Source organism: Balaenoptera borealis (genome assembly GCF_965194805.1).
Source record: "Balaenoptera borealis genome assembly, chromosome: 19".
NCBI classification, from domain to species: domain Eukaryota; kingdom Metazoa; phylum Chordata; class Mammalia; order Artiodactyla; family Balaenopteridae; genus Balaenoptera; species Balaenoptera borealis.
Window position 1 is genome coordinate 62819347 of NC_138878.1, and position 17665 is coordinate 62837011.

General features: G+C 46.0%; 1 protein-coding gene across 5 annotated transcripts in view; it reads left to right on the forward strand.

Annotated features, from left to right (window-relative positions):
• The window catches only part of MYH14 (myosin heavy chain 14), a 90379-nt gene that overhangs the window by 67053 nt on the left and 5661 nt on the right, over positions 1–17665 (forward strand). For all 5 annotated transcript variants that reach the window (XM_082367590.1, XM_082367586.1, XM_082367589.1 and 2 more), the window contains 6 exons: positions 3664–3876; positions 7007–7219; positions 8421–8582; positions 10839–10967; positions 11578–11666; positions 11752–11875. In XM_082367590.1, coding sequence (XP_082223716.1) covers positions 3664–3876; positions 7007–7219; positions 8421–8582; positions 10839–10967; positions 11578–11666; positions 11752–11875 — 930 coding nt within the window. The remainder of the gene's footprint in view (positions 1–3663; positions 3877–7006; positions 7220–8420; positions 8583–10838; positions 10968–11577; positions 11667–11751; positions 11876–17665) is intronic.

A 17665-nucleotide genomic window follows, 5' to 3' on the forward strand; every position in this document is an offset into this window, starting at 1 on the left:
GCATTGTTTCCCTGCAGGTAGTGTGATGTGGTTTTCTAGCTGGTTTAAATTTTTTCTCTTTCTCTTTGGTTTTTAGCAGTTTGACTATGATATCCAGCTGTGGGTTTTTGTATTTATCCTTGCCAAGCTTCCTACAGCTTTGGGGTGGTGTTTTTGATCAGATGTGGAAATCTTCAGCCATTATTTCTTCAAATATTTTTCTGCCCCATTCTCTCTCTCTTTCCTCTTCTTCTCAGACTCCAAATACATGTGTGTTTGACTGCTTAATACCATTCCATAGATAATCAAAAATTTTTTAAAGAATTAATTTTTTTGTATCTCCTAGAGTTTTATATAAATTATTTTTATATAAATCTCATTTTTGACTGGCTTCTTTCACTTGGAAAAATTACTTTGAGATTCATCCATTTTTTAAATAAATTTATTTATTTTATTTATTTATTATTTTTGGCTGTGTTTGTTCATTGCTGCGCGTGAGCTTTCTCTAGTTGCAGCGAGTGGGGGCTACTCTTTGTTGCGGTGCGGTGGCTTCTCTTGTTATGGAGCACGGGCTCTAGGCGCGTGGGCTCAGTAGTTGTGGCTCGCAGACTGTAGAGCGCAGGCTCAGTAGTTGTGGCGCACGGGCTTAATTGCTCCACGTCATGTGGGATCTTCCTGGACCAGGGCTCGAATCCATGTGCCCTGCATTGGCAGGTGGTTTCTTAACCACTGTGTCACCAGGGAAGTCCCTCATCCATGTTTTTGCATGCATTAATAATTCATTCCTTTTTTTTTTAACTGCTGATTATTATTCCTTTATAGACCACATTTTGAAAAGAACATTTGAGTTGCTGTTTCTAGTTTTTGACTGTCATGAATAAAACTTTAACCTTTCCAATAGATGTAGTGGTTTTAATTCACATTTCCCTAATAAACAATGATGTTGAGCATCTTTTTATGTGCTTATTTACCATCCATACATCTTCTTTGGTGAAGTCCCTGTTCAAATCTTTTGCCTTTTTTTCTTTTTTTTAAAAAAAAGGATTGTTTCTTTTCTTATCATTGAATTTCAAAAGTTCTTTGTATATTCTGAATGAGTTCTTTATTAGATATATTGCTTGGCAAATATTTTCATCCAGTCTGTGGCTTGTCTTTTCATTCTCTTAGTAGAGACTTTCAAAGAACAGAAGTTTTTGTTTTGATGAAGTCCAATGTTTTAATTTTTTAGTCTATGGATTATGTTTTTGGTGTTGTGTCTGAGAAATCTTTGTCTAACTTAAGGTCACAGTGGTTTCCTTCTATGAGTTTTTTTCTAAAAGTTGTCTAGTTTTAGGTTTTACCTTTAGGTCTATGATCCATTTTTCTTTTAATTTTCTATGATCCATTTTGAGTTAATTTTTATATACGGTGCTATCATAGCTCCAAGTTAATTTTATATGTATCTGAATATCCAGTTGTTCAAACACTCTTTGTTGAAAAGACTCTCTCCACTGACTTGCTTTGCATAGATATTGAAAATCAGATAGCATTAGTTCTCCAATTTTTTCTTCTTTTTCAAAGTTATTTTACCTCTTCTTGGTCCTTTGCATTCCCACGTGTATTCAATATTTTACAATCAATTTGTCAATTTCTACAGCAAAAAAAATCTCCTTGGTTTGAGATTGTTTTGAATCTATAGATCAGTTTGGGAAAAATTGACATCTTCATGATATTGAGTTTTCTGGCCCAGGAACATGGTATATATGTCCATTTATTTAGATCTTCTTTAATTTAATCTCAGAAATGTTTTATAGTTTTCAGTGCCCATCTTTCACATCTTTGTCAGATTTATTTCCATGTATTTCATTTTTGATGCTATTTTAAATATTATTTTTATTTAATTTCTGATTGCTAGAATATGGAAGTGTAATCAATTTTGTATATTGATCTTGTATCCTACGATCTAGCTAAACTCACATTTTGGTGCTAGTAGGTGTTTTATAGATTCCAGTGGATTTTCTAGAATTATGTTTTCTGTGATTAAAGACAATTTTACTTCTTCCTCTCCTTTTTTTTGAACCTTTCCTCTGGGACTCCAAATACGTGTATGTTTGATTGCTTGATACTGTCTCACAGGTTATTAAAGCTCTGCTAAGTTTTTTTTTTACAATATTTTTTCTTTGCTCTGTTTAGATCATCTCTATTGACCTGTTTTCAAGTATACTGATTCTTCTGATGTGTGTACATTCTGCTCTCAATTTCATCCAGTGACTTTTTTACTTCAGATATTGTATTTTGAAGTTCTGGCATTTTTCTTTGGTTCTGTTTTACAGTTTCAAATCCCTCCTGCAGTAACCCTGCCTCTTCACCCATTGTATCCATCTTGTCCTGAAACTTACTTAACACAGTCAAAGTGCTTGTGTGATAATCCCAGTATCTAGGTCATCTGTGGGTCTGTTTCCATGGACTGATTTTTCTCTTGACTGTGAGTCCTGTTCTCTTCCTTTTTTGCATGTCTTGTAAGTTTCATTGTTTGTCAATTGCTGTGTCTTAAAAAACAGTGAAGGTTGAAGTACATTTTAAAAATTTATGTATTTTGTTCCTACCATTACCCCAAGAGGAAGAAAGGAACACCATTTCCGCAGTTGTTTATCTAGAATGAGGGGCTGATCAGTTGATCCATTTAAGAGGTTTTTTTTTTTCTACTCAAAATTTCCTTTCATTTAATTTTTAAAAATTGAGGTATAGTTGATTTACAATGTTGTGTTAGTTTCAGGTGTACAGCAGAGTGATTCAGATATGTGTGTGTGTGTGTGTGTATGTATATATATATGTATATGTGTGTGTGTGTATATATATATATATATACACACACACACACATATACACATTCTTTTTCAGATAATTTTCCATTTAGGTTATTACAAGATATTGAGTATAGTTCCCTGTGCTGTACAGTAGGTCCTTGTTGGTTAACTATTTTATACATAATAGCATGTATCTGTTAATCCCAATTCCAAATTTATCCCTCCCTCCGTTTCCTCTTTAGTAACTGTAAGTTTGTTTTCTATGTCTGTGGATCTGTTTCCGTTTCGTAAATAAGTTCATTTGTATCATTTTTTTAGATTCCACATATAAACGATATCATATGATATTTGTCTTTGTCTGACTTATTTCACTTAGTGCGATAACCTCTAGGTCCCTCCATGTTGCTGCAAATGGTGTTATTTCATTCTTTTTTATGGCTGAGTAATATTCCATTGTATATATGTACCACATCTTCTTTATCCATTCATCTGTCGATGGACATTTAGGTTGCTTCCATGTCTTGACTGTTGTGAACAGTGCTGCTGTGAACATAGGGGTGCATGTATCTTTTCATATAGTAGTTTTCTCTGGATATGTGCCCAGGAGTGGGATTGCAGGATCATATGGTGACTCTGTTTTTAGTTTTTTAAGGACCCTCCATACTGTTCTCCATAGTGGCTGCACCAATTTACATTCCCACCAACAGTGTGATCCGTTGAAGAGTTGAGCTGGTTTGGGACACAGCTGTGACTTTAATCCCTCTACGTCCCTCTTGTGTCTCTGCCTCTGTCTGTCTGTCTGTCTGTCTCTGCCCTTGGCTGCTCTCTCTTCCCCATCCCCTTGCACATTCCTTTCAGCTAACCTGTCTCCCCCACCCCATCTCCCTCACCCCGGAAGCTCCTGGCAGAGGAGAAGGCAGCCGTCCTTCGGGCGGTGGAGGAACGCGAGCGGGTCGAGGCGGAGGGCCGGGAGCGCGAGGCCCGGGCGCTGTCACTGACGCGGGCGCTGGAGGAGGAGCAGGAGGCGCGGGAGGAGCTGGAGCGGCAGAACCGGGCGCTGCGGGCCGAGCTGGAGGCGCTGCTCAGCAGCAAGGATGACGTCGGCAAGAGCGTGAGCAGCCCCCCGTCCGGGGACACGCACGTGGCAGCAGCACACACCCGTCACGCTGGGGGACACACGCACACGTGTGTGCTCTCCCACACAGAGGGCGAAGGGAACCAGCGTCCAAGTCCCATGTTCATGTACCAGACGTACGTGTTCTCGCACACACGCAGAACGTGAGGAGAATCTTCTACCAAGCAGGCGCGTGCACACAACACACACAGAAAGTAAGGAGAGCCAGTCATCAACGTGCATGTTCACGCATGCAGAACATGAGGAGAATCTTCCAGCAAACATATATGTTCACACGCTGAACATGAGAGCTGCTTACAAAACATACATATTCACCTGTGTGTTCGTGAAATGTGAGGCGAATCTTCCATTAAGCACGCTTGCTCATGTGTACACACAGGGCATGAGAACCACTCGTCTTGTGTGTATGTGACTCAGAGAGGAAGAAAGAAAAAAGAAAGTGAAGAAAATTTGCCACAACATACAGCCTGAGAACCACTCCACAAACATGCGGATGTGCATGCGCGCACACACACAACACACACATATACGCACATACGCACATATGCATACACCACATACATACATACTGCACACACCACACGCGCATTATAGATATGCACATTGCATACATACATACCACACACACACATACACACACATGCACATACACACATATACATACACCACATACATACTGCACACACCACACGCGCATTATACATATACATATCGCATACATACATACCACACACACACCACACACACACATATGCACATACACACATATACATACACACACCACATACATACATACTGCACACACCACACGCACATTATACATATGCACGTCGCATATATACATACCACACACACACCACACATATACATACACACACCACATACATACATACTGCACACACCACACGCACATTATACATATACACATCGCATACATACATACCACACACACACCACACATATACCACACACACACATATACATACACACACCACATACGTACATACTGCACACACCACACGCACATTATACATATGCACGTCGCATATATACATACCACACACACACCACACATATACCACACACACATATACATACACACACCACATACATACATACTGCACACACCACACGCACATTATACATATACACATCGCATACATACATACCACACACACACCACACATATACCACACACACACATATACATACACACACCACATACATACATACTGCACACACCACACGCACATTATACATATGCACGTCGCATATATACATACCACACACACACCACACATATACCACACACACATATACATACACACACCACATACATACATACTGCACACACCACACGCACATTATACATATACACATCGCATACATACATACCACACACACACACACACACACACACACACACACACACACACACACTGTGAAGACACCCCGCCTTGCCACCCCCCAACTCCACTGAGCACACACAGTCTCCCCTACCAGGTCTCCGTCTTCCCCCAACTCATACATCCCTCCAGGGCCTGTGAGGGGGTCTCCCAGGCCAGTTCCCAGTCTCCGCTCACCCAGCCAATATCCCAGCCTCCCAGCCTTCTGAAAGGTCTGAGACACCCTCCACACCATCCTTCTTTCATTTGCCCAATAAATATATTTGTGGAGCATCAACCAGAACAGGCCCAGGGCCACAAGCCACCCTGGCTAGTGACGGGAGGCACTGATGGAATGCGTGTTTAGTTGGGTCCCTGGGCAGACACAATCCCAGCATCCTTCCTTATTGCCAGGGGTGCGATGGCTGAGGGCTTTATTTTCTCCGCATGCTCTGGCATTAATCCAATGGAGCTTTTAGCCAGGCCTGGAAAGAACCCCCATCCCCATGACACACCCTTGGCCTGCAGCCCCAAGGATAATCCAACTCATGCTCAAACTGCTAAGGTCTGTCCTTTGGGAAAAGTGTTAAGTTATATATAGTGACTCCAAAGGCCTTTGTGGGAAGTAGGATGTTGATGGGAGAAGTTTGAGTCCTTCAAGTCAACCAAGTTGATTGGCAGGTGCCAAATAAAAGGGGGACCAGTTGGACCCTTCTAAGCACTGAAAGTAGATACTGTCACTGACCAGCATTTTCATGAGGGTCATTAGGCAGGGGTGATAAGCAGATACCGTCCCTGCCCTGTGGAGCTCACAGGCCAATGTGGGAGGTGGGTGTTGCCCAAAAAGACACATAAGCACATGGTAAAGGACCACTGTGACTAGGGCTGAGTCAGAGAGCGACTCAGTGCCAGGAGCACAGGTAACAGGGAGGCCCTGACAGGTCAGGGGTTGCCTCTCTGAGGAGGTAACAATTAAGGAGAGGCCGTGGGGGCGTGTCTGAGAATTCATAAGCCCAGGTCTGCTTTCACGGGATATTTGGGGTTTTCATTTACACCTCCCTGAAAGGTCTGGAAAGCCCCACGCTGAGAAAAAAATAGTAGTCGCTAGTGGGTTGGTAATATCCTGGGGAGTCTGGCAGAAACCAACACTGCTAACTCTGGAGCTACGTGCCTTCCACCCATTTCCATGCGGTATTCCTGAAGATGAAGCCACAACGAAGTGAGCTCACAAACCAATCACAAAACCAGGAGTTCCCTGGGGGTCCAGTGGTTAGGACTCTGAGCTTTCACTGTCAGGGCCCTGGTTCAATACTCGGTCGGGGAACTAAGATCGTGCAAGCTGCACAGGTCCCAGCCAAAAAAAAAAAGATCACAAAACCTACGAGGAAATAATCCACCATGAGTGAGAGTCAGCCAACCTAACAAACACTGGAATGGACTCTCAGGAGCTTCAGATAATAGAATTATGGTGCATAGGTTATTAATAAAATATGTTCTAGGATGATCCAGAATGAGACACATAGTAAGTAGGTGCTCAGGAAATGTTGAACGTGTGAATGAATGAACGAACTAGGATGGGCACGTCAACTTGCTGCCCCCCACCCCTTCTGTCAAAGCTTCCCTCCCCTCTAGCCTAGGATAGATCTCGGGTCCTGGCCTCCCCACAACTCGGTGACCCAGGTGCCCCAGGTGCCCCAGCGCTCACTCTCCCTCCCCTCCAGGTGCACGAGCTGGAGCGAGCCCGCCGGGTGGCCGAACAGGCAGCCAACGACCTGCGAACACAAGTGACGGAGCTGGAGGATGAGCTGACGGCGGCTGAGGATGCCAAGCTGCGCCTGGAAGTGACCGTGCAGGCCCTCAAGGCGCAGCACGAGCGGGACCTGCAGGGCCGAGACGAGGCTGGTGAGGAGAGGCGGCGGCAGCTGGCCAAGCAGGTACAGGCAGGGCGCCCATCCGGCGGGGGATGCCCGTCCAGCGGGGGATGCCCTGGTGCTTACAGGCAGCAAGAGAGGCCGGAAGTCTCACCCACCCACCTGCTACTCGGTGTTTCTACCCAAGTCCCTCCTGCTAGCCAGCCCGCCTCCTGTTCCCCAACCCACTCACCCATCATGACCCATGAACCCACACGCACATCCTGTTGACCCATTCAGACACCCTCCATCCGCCAAAACCCTCCACCCAGCTACCACCCCATCTACTGAGCCACCCAGCCGCCCATACACAGCCTCCCCACCAACCGGCACTTCTACATAACCAACTCTGCATCTGACTTCCCCTCCATGCACCCAGTACCCCCTTCCAATCAACCTCCTCTCCCCCCAGTCACTCCGCTATCTACCCCTCCACACCCACAACCTACCCAGGCACTCATTTACTCATTCATTGACCAGCTCATCTGCACCCCACTTCATCCACGACCTTCCTCCCGAATTCATTTACTCCTTCACCTGCTTCCTCATTCATTCCATCTCTCTCTCTCTCTCTCTCTGCACCATTCATTCATTCATTCATTCAGTATTCATTCAGTGGAGGAATTTCCTATGGTCTGCAGTGGGCAAGGCTCTCCACTAGGGGATGTGTGCTGAGCCTGGGAGGGGCGGGTCAGCTCTGAGTGTCAGAAAGACCCCTCTGGGGCCATGTGGGCAGCAGACTGGAGCGGGGGAGACTGGAGCTGGGAGGCCCCGAGAGAGAGATGAAGACGTGATCCAAGGCTGGGGGGCCGGGGTGTCTCTGGGTATTTGTTTGACCTTGCCTGGCTCCACTGATCCAGCCATGGGCTCATCCAAAACTTTGCCCTGGGGGCACTGGGGAGCCGCAGGAGGGCCATGAGCAGGGGAGGGGCAGCGTCAGCTCTGATTGTAGAAGGACCCTTCTGGAGCCATCGGGAATGGGCTGGCCGGGAAAGATGGGAGCAGAGAGGAAGCTGGGGCAAGGGGGGAGGATGAGGCCTGAAGCTGGGGCTGTGGGGTCGGAGAGGATGATGGAGTTCGGTGGTGGAGAGAGGCAAGGGGCAGGAGGAACGGGGCTGGAGGCCTGGGCCGCGGCTGGAGGGTAGACGTCTGTGTCACTAGCGTGTAGAGGGAACCTGGGCCTCCCGTCCCCTGAGCCCGCCCCTCCCGGCCTCCCCCGTCCCAGCTGAGGGATGCAGAGGTGGAACGCGATGAGGAACGCAAGCAGCGTGCTCTGGCCGTGGCCGCCCGCAAGAAGCTGGAGGCCGAGCTGGAGGAGCTGAAGGCCCAGACCGTGGCCACCGGGCAGGGCAAGGAGGAGGCGGTGAAGCAGCTTCGCAAGATGCAGGTGAGGGGTGGAGCTTAAGCTTCGGACCGGGGAGGGCCCCACCTCCCGCCGGCTCCAAAACCATCTGGGGCCCCGCCCTCTCGATCCCAGGAGCTGCACCCAGCGTAGGCAACAGCTTTATAAACATCCATGCCCCAAAGGCTCATTGGGTTCTTTTTCTGTTCTTTATTTCCTTTATTTAAAATGTGTAATGTTTAAGTGCAGTTTTCTCATTGTATTTCATTTTTGAAGTGGAAATACCTTAGGGTTCCCCCCCCCCCCGCAGCCCCATTATGAAACTTATACATGGTTGTTTAAAAAGAATTTTTTTTGGGTGGTGATGTGTCAAGGTAGGTTCATCACTGATACCTACCATCAAGGTAGGTCCCACTCTGGTGGGGGATGTTAATAATGGGGGAGACTGTGCATGTGTGAGGGTAGGGGCTGTGTGGGAAATCTCTGTACCTTCTGCCCAAAACTGCTGGGAACCTAAAACTGCTCTAAAAAGTAAAGTCTATTGTTTTAATATAAATTTATTTATTTATTTGGCTGCATTGGGTCTTAGTTGCTGCGCCCGGGCTTTCTCTAGTTGCCGCAAGGGGGGGCTGCTCTTCATTGCAGTACGGGGGCTTCTCATTGCGGTGGTTTCTCTCGTTGGGGAGCACGGGTTCTAGGCACGCGGGCTCAGTAGTTGTGGCGTGTGGGCTCTAGAGCACAGGCTCAGTAGTTGTGGCTCATGGGCTTAGTTGTTCCTCAGCATGTGGGATCTTCCCGGACCAAGGCTCGAACCCATGTCCCCTGCATTGGCAGGCAGATTCTTATCACTGCAGCACCATGGAAGTCTCTATTTTTTTTTTTAAGTATAGACCTGGCCTGTCCAATACAGAGGGTACCAGCCCCATGTGGCTACTGGGCATCTAAAATGTGGCAGGGGAAAAAAAAAAAAAGGGAAATCCCTGGCGGTCCAGCGGTTAGGACTCTGCTCTCACTGCTGAGGGCCCAGGTTCCATCCCTGGTTGGGGAACTAAGATCCCACAAGCTACCTGGCAAGGCCAAAAAAAAAAAAGGTGGGTGGGTCCAAAATCCAAGTTACATGCTAGATTCAGAAGACTTCATAAAGTAAAATAGCTCAATAATTTTTACACTGATTATAAATGGAAATAATAATATTTTGGATATATTAGGCTACATAAAATATAGTGTTCAGACTAGTTTTACCTATTTCCTTTTACCTTTTTAATGTAGTTACTAGAAAATGTTAAAGAACGTTTGTCCTTGCAGTGTATTTCTGTTGGGCAGCACTGGTGTATGAAGATTCCTCCCCAAAAGTAAAAATTATAAACCATGTCATCACTGAGCAAAAACCCCTACACTGAAAACCTATTATTATCAAGCAGATAATAATAATATTAGTAACAGTGATGGTAATTGTCCTTCTACCACCAAGCCTGCCCGCTGTCCTCACGGTGTCAACAATCACTCGCTACACCACTGTAAAGATATAGAGCGGGGATTTTTTTTTTAACGGCGATGGACATTTCGTTTGTGTTTTATTTTTCTTTATTTTAAGCACCGTTGAGGAGAAAAACCCTTTTACCGGCATCCCTACACACTCTTAATAATGCGACCAGGTAGCTTGGGACTTACCTCGCGGTCCAGTGGTTTCGACTCCGCGCGCTTCCACGGCAGGGGGCGCGGGTTCGATCCCTGGTCTGCGAACTAAGATTCCGCATGCCACCTGGCGCGGCCAATCAACCAATCATCAATAACGTGGCCAGGTATCAAAGTGTCTAAAAGGGTGAACTCCAGGGCCAGACAGCCTGGGTTCAGGTCCTGGCTCTGCCACTTACCACCCTGAGCACGTTGCTGAACCTCGCTGTGCTTCAGTTTCTCCATCTGTAAACTGGGGAGGAAAATAGTCCCCACCAACTGGAGTTGTGAGGATTAAAGGAGTCAGTGTGTCTGTAGAATAGAGCCTGGCCCAAGGTAAGTGACCGGTGTTTCCCATCCCTATTATTACTGCAGAGCCCAAATATTATCCCCATTTTAGGCTTACTTTAATTTTGATGTGCTTCTTTTTTAAAGAGGTGAGGCCCAGAGATGGGAAGGGGCTGGCCCAAGGTCACACAGCCAGCGGCTGGGGGCGGGGTGCAGAAGCCCAGGTCCGCAGGGCTCTGCTTGCTCACGGGGAGCCCCCACCAGGCTGATGCGAGGGTAGGGGGCGTCCCCGTGAGTCACGATCAGGCTGGGTCCGCTCACTCGCTCACTTCCTCCCAGGCCCAGATGAAGGAGCTGTGGCGGGAGGTGGAGGAGTCGCGCAGCTCCCGAGAGGAGATCTTTGCCCAGAACCGGGAGAGTGAGAAGCGCCTCAAGGGGCTGGAGGCGGAAGTGCTGCGGCTGCAGGAGGTGATGCCAGGATGGGCGGGGCCGTGGGGGAAGGGAGGGTGGGCGGGGCCGTGGGGGAAGGCAGGGTGGGCGGGGCCTGGGGGAAGCTTGGGAGCCCAGAGAGGGTCCGGAGCCGCAGCCGCAAGGTCCTCTCTGGGGCGGTGTGGGGCGTGGACCAGGGGGAGAATGGAGGCTGGGAGGCTGGGGAGGGAGGATGAAGCCTGAGCCAGAGCTGTGGGGCGCAGAGGAGGGACCAGGGCAGAGTAAAAGGTCAGGACAGACAGGGCTATGTGTGGTAATGGGGCAGAGGAGTCGAGGGGGTCTGGCCCGATGACCGGGGGAGACTGGAGGAGGACCTGGCTTGAAAGGAGATAGTGGGCTCAGTGAGGAGGCCATGAGGGTGAGGGGCCTTGAGGGGCAGCAAGAGGTGGACACGGACCAGGGGCTCCGGAGACGAATTTAGGAGACATCTGCCTATGGACTGAAGTTCATTCCAAGGTTATCCAGGGGCAGCATGTTCAAGTGCAGTGAAAAAAAGGCCAAGAGACTTGAGGTGTGAGGGGCAGGGAGACCAGTGCCCAGACAGCCTCCCCTCACCACAGCTGACCACCCCCTCTCTCACTCATCACAGGAACTGGCCGCCTCAGACCGTGCCCGGCGGCAGGCCCAGCAGGAGCGGGACGAAATGGCGGATGAGGTGGCCAACGGCAGCCTTAGCAAGTGAGTGGTCCCTGGTAATGTGGGGCAGGGCGCCCTCCTCTGGCCATCCTGCCCTCTCACCGCCCCCTGTGCCCGTTCTCCCTAGGGCTGCCATTCTGGATGAGAAGCGTCAGCTGGAGGGGCGCCTGGGGCAAATGGAAGAGGAGCTGGAGGAGGAGCAGAGCAATGCAGAGCTGCTCAATGACCGCTACCGCAAGCTGCTTCTGCAGGTGAGCACAGCTGGGTCACCCACTGCCAGCCTGGGTCCTTGCTGACCTGGGGCCATAACACCTTCAGTTCTCTTATTCAACAGACATAGGAAAAGGGAATATTTGAGTTGGGTTTTGAAGGTTGAATAGGAGTTCTCAAGGTGGAGGGAGACATTGATGCATTCATTCACTTGTATTTCTGAAGCTTCTCAAAGGCTGGATTCAGGGATAAATTATGTGGGGTCTCTATCCTGCAGAGTTCCCTGGGGAAACAGACAGGGAGTTACACCGTGACATTATAGAGTGACGTGTGTGATAATATAAGTATCCAGGTCACAGTAGCGAGAGGGAGAGGACTCTCTGCAAGAGAGAGGCATTTTAAAAAAAAAAAAAAAAAAAGAGAGAGGCATTTGCAAGAAGGGGCATTTGGCTGGGGTTTTAAAGCTTACATAGGAGCTAGGCAGACAGACAAAAGCATATTTCATTTGTATATTTATTTATAAATATTTTATGAGGCTTCTGGAGGCCCATATCCTATTCTGGGTGGTGCTAGGGACCTAGAGATAGATCATTCCAGGTCTCTGCCCTTAAGGACATCCTAGTCTGATGGAGGAAACAGCCTATCCCAATACAGAAATGCAAATGAAAATGGAGGAAGCACAAGACACTGTGAGAATGTAGAGGAGACTGGATCAGTATCCAGCCTGGAGGCTGGGGGCTATCAAGGAAGACTTCCTGATAGAGGTGATGCCTTAAGAGGTCTTGTAGGAAGTTAAGAGTTTGCCAAGCAGACAATAGAGGGATGAGATTTCCAAAGAGAGACCTACATCTATATTATTTCATTCATTTTAAAAGATACATTTTGAGACCTCTCATGCTGGGGACTCAGAGAAGAGTAAGAACCCAGCTCAGCCCTTGGGGAGCCCCTAGACCAGTAGGAGAAGCAGTCATACACCATGATGATGCACTCCCATCTCACTCAGAGTAAAATCTCAGTCACCAACAAGGCCCCACACTCTGGTCCCTGGCTAATTCAGACCTTAGTTATCTCTAACCCTTTTTCCCCTAGTTCACTCTGCTTCAGCCACACCAGCCTCCTCACTATTCCTTGACTATGCCTAGTTTATTCCTACCTCAGGGCCTTTGCACTTGCTGTTTCCTCCTCTTGGAAAGCCCTTCTCCCAAACCATCACACATCTCACTCCCTCAAAACAGCCTTCCCTGACCACCCTCTGTGAAACAGCCACCCTCTCTCCCATAATTTCTCTCCATTCTCTCTGCTTTAGTCTCTTCATATCACTTACCACTGCCTGGCATTCTATTATATATTTACTTATTTGTCTATGGTCCATCTTCCCAACAGAGTGTAAGCACCTTGAGCATAGGGCCTCTGTCTTAGTTTTCACTGCTGTATCCCCAGTACCTAAAACAGTACTGAGTGTTCATTATAAATGAAATAAATAAGCCAGTACATGCCTAGTGGAGAGCCCGTAGGATACTACAGTCATATAAAGAATGATGTGACTTAGCCCAGCCCACATCTTTGGCTATTGGTGAAAAGGAGAACCTTTTAAAAAAATCAAAATAAAACTTTTTTTTTAAACCTATTTCCTATTTATTTATTTTATTTATTTATTTTTGGCTGCATTGGGTCTTCGCTGCTGCGCACGGGCTTTCTCTAGTTGCATCGAGTGGGGGCTACTCTTTGTCGTGGTGTGCGGACTTCTCATTTTCTCATTGCAGTGGCTTGTCTTGTTGTGGAGCACAGGCTGTAGGTGCGCAGGCTTCAGTAGCTGTGGCACGCGGGCTCAGTAGTTGTGGCACACGGGCTTAGTTGCTCTGTGGCATGTGGGATCTTCCCGGACCAGGGATTGAACCTGTGTCGCCTGCATTGGCAGGCGGATTCTTAACCACTGCACCAGCAGCAAAGTCCCCAAGATAAAACTTTTAAAAGACTCAAAAAGGAATTCATAAGAGAATGGCAAATATTGAAGACAGGCAGAGAAGATCCAACATATGGATAATAGGAGCCCCCAAAGAAGAAAATCAAAGCAAGGGGTCAGAGCAAATAACCAAAAAACATAATGCAAGAAAACTCCTGAAACAGAAAAGTTTGTAGCCACTGTGTACCTGAAGATATTGACCCATACTAACTCATACCATGACAGATTCTAATAAAAACTCTTGGACTAAAAAAAAAAAAAAAAAAAAACTCTTGGACTTATAAGAGGGGGAAAAAATTCTTTAGCCATCCAGGAAAAAATGAACAAGTGATATATAAGAAAAAGAAAATTAGATTGTCATCAGATTTTTCACAGCGAGACTTTATGCTGGGAGAAAATGGAGGGATATAGTTATGATACTCAAAGAAAGAAAATTTGAGCCAAGGATTTTGTATCAAGCAAGACTTACTTTCTTTTCTTTCTTTTTTTTTATGTGCAGATATATGTTTGTTTGTTTTTTTAGTATAGTTGATTTACAATGTTGTGTTAGTTTCAGGTGTACAGCAAAGTGATTCAGTTATATATATGTATATATATTCTTTTTAAGATTATATTCCATTACAGGATATTGAGTATAGTTCCATGTGCAATACAGTAGGTCCTTGTTGGTTATCTATAAGATATAAAACTTACTTTCATGTATAAAGGATATAAACAAGTTGTCAGCGTGCAAGAATTCAGGGACTGTTATTCCCAGGAGCCCTTCCTGAAGAATCTAGGAGAGCAGCAGTCCTCAAAGTGTGGCCCCGAGACCAGCAGTATCAGCCTCACCTGGAAACTTGTTGGAAATGCAAGTTCTGGGGCCCCAACCAAGTGAATGAGGAACGAATGAATGAGGAATGCTGGAGGTGGGGAAACCCAGGAATCTGTGTTTTAACAAGCCCTTCAAGTGGTTCTGAGGCATGAGGAGTCAGAACCACTGCCCTGGAAATCCAGGTGCAGATGATCAGGGTCACTAGAGAGACATCAGCTCAAGAGAGTAACGAGCATACAGTCTGCCCATAGTTCTACAACTAAGTGAAGGCTGAAAAGGAGTAAGAAGGATAATTGGCTAAATGTTCAGTTATTTATATCACAACTATTTTTTAAATGGAGAGAATGGGCAAATATGCAAAAAAAAATTTTATTACTATATTCAGTAATTATATTGGTAATAGTAATATTATGTGTATAGTGTGGGATAAAGTAAATGATTTAGGATGGAATATTCTAATTCTATCATCTCTACCTGTGTTCATAATCTGAGGATCATCAGCATGTGAGAACCAAGATATAGATGTCATGGAGAACAGGCTAAGTTAAAAACAAACAAATAGGGAGTTCCCTGGTGGCCTAGTAGTTAGGATTCTGGGCTTTCACTGCTGTGGCCTGAGTTCAGTCCCTGGTTGGGGAATTAAGATTCCACAGCTCTGTGGCACGGCCAAAACAAAACAAAAAAAACCCCACAAAAACCCTCTAGTCCCAAATTTGACTTGGATGTATTCATGTGAACTTTTGGGGTAATTTATATAGATCCATCCTATCTCTGTCCACCGAAAAGGCCTCTAAACAATAACCAACCCAATAGCAATGAACATCCCTAGTACATAAATCGTGATCTAGAAATACCATTCCCCCCACTAAAAGAAAATGGGGCTTTTTTTAAAAAAAAGAAATGGCTCGTTCCAGATCTGAATCAGGAAACGAATCAGAGTAGCCTGGACCATCTTGTCATATACCATGCCTTAGTCTGCTCAGGCTGCCATAACAAAATACCATAAACTGGGCAGCTTCAATAAGAGAAATTTATTTCTCACAGTTCTAGAGACTGTGAAGTCCAAGATCGTGGTGCCAGTAAGATAGGTTTCATTCTGAGGCCTCTTCTCTTGGCTTATATGTGGCTGTCATCTCGTCATGCACTCACTGGCCTCGACTTTTTGTGCATGTGGGGGTAGAGAGAGAGCAAGCTCTCTGGTATCTCCTTACAAGGGCACTAATGCCATCATAGAGGCCCCACCCTCACATTTCTCGGCTAATCCTAATTACCTCCCAAAGGCCTCATCTCCAGGTACCATCACATGGGGATTAGGGCTTCAACGTATGAATTTGGAGGGGACACAAACATTCAGTCCATAACACACCCTGGTTATCTCAAAAGCACTTAGAAGTCAACCTGGAAAGGCTCCCACTGGCCCCAAAGGGAGCAACTTGAGCTTCAACAAGGGTCAGAATCGCACTGCTTTAAATCCATCAAATCTGTTTAAATACAAGAGTTCACAATGATATTTTAAAAAATACTAATTAGTCACTGTATTAATTTACTGAGGCTGCTGTAACAAATTGCCACAAACTGGGTGGCTTAAAGCAACAGTAATTTATTCTCTCACAGTTCTGGAGGCTAGAAGTCCAAAATCAAGGTGTCATCAGATTGATTCCTTCTGAGGGAGCATCTGTTCCAGGTCTCTCTCCCAGCTGCTGGTGGTTGCCAGCAATCCTTGGCTTGTAGATGCATCAGCCCAATCTCTGCCTCTATCTTCACACGGCCTTCCCTGTGTCTTCTTTATGTGTCTGTGCCTCCTTCTCTTCTTGTAAAGACACCAGTCGTATTGGATTTTGGGCCTACCCCAATCCAGTATGACCTCATCTTCATTTAACAAATTACACCTCCGAAGACGGTCTTTCCAAATCAGGTCACATTCTGAGGTTCCAGATGGGCATGAGTTCTTGGTGGACGGCTGTTCAACACGATAGAGTCACCTTCATAAAATGACGTGGAACCATTTCATTACCTTGAAAACTCATAGAGAAAAAGAATTAATTCCCTGGACCGAACTGCCTATTTGAAGGAAACCGAACAGAGAAGCATGCTGAATTAGACTGTGAATGTGTAATCAGGAAAATACAGATGCAGAGAAACTCTGTAGGTCAGACAGCCCAGGTTCTTCAACAGATAAATTGTAAGGAAATAAAAGGGATGGAGTAGGGAACTGTAGATTAAAAGAGACTTAAAAGTCATATGCAAATTTTTTTAAAGATTTTTTTATTTTTATTTTTAAAATTTTTATTTATTTTTATTTTTATTTGGCTGCGTCAGTTGAGGCATGTGGGATCTTTCGTTGCGGCGCGTGGGCTTCTCTCTAGTTGTGGCATGTGGGTTTTCTCTTCTCTAGTTGTGGTGCACAGGCTCCAGGGTGCATGGGCTCTGTAGTTTGTGGCACGTGGGTTCTCTAGTTGAGGCGCTTGAGCTCAGTAGTTGTGGTGCATGGGCTTAATTGCCCTGCGGCATGCGGGATCTTAGTTCCCCGACCAGGGATTGACCCCGTGTCCCCTGCATTGGAAGGCGGATTCTTTACCACTGGACCACCAGGGAAGTCCCTTAAAGATTTTTTTGATGTGGACCATTTTTAAAGTCTTTATTGAATTTGTTACAACATTGCTTCTGTTGTATGTTTTATGTTTTGGTTTTTTGGCTGTGAGGCATGTGGGATCTTAGCTCCCTGACCAGGGATCGACCCACACACCCTGCATTGGAAGGTGAAGTCTTAACCACTGGACCACTACGGAAGTCCATACAAGTTTTTTTTGTTTTTTTGTTTTTTTTTTAATGGGAAGGATTCAACTATAGGATCTAGGGATGCATCTTTGAGTAATAAAAAGAGCAAGGAAGTGATCACCCCCAAAGTCAGGATGACCTACTATTTGGAGGAAAAGGAAGAGGTTGTTATTAGGATGGGTGCGTAAAGTTCTGTTTCTTGACCTGGGCAGGGGCGACAATGGTGTCTGCCTTTTATTAACCCATTAAGCCATATATTTGATCTGTTTTTTACTT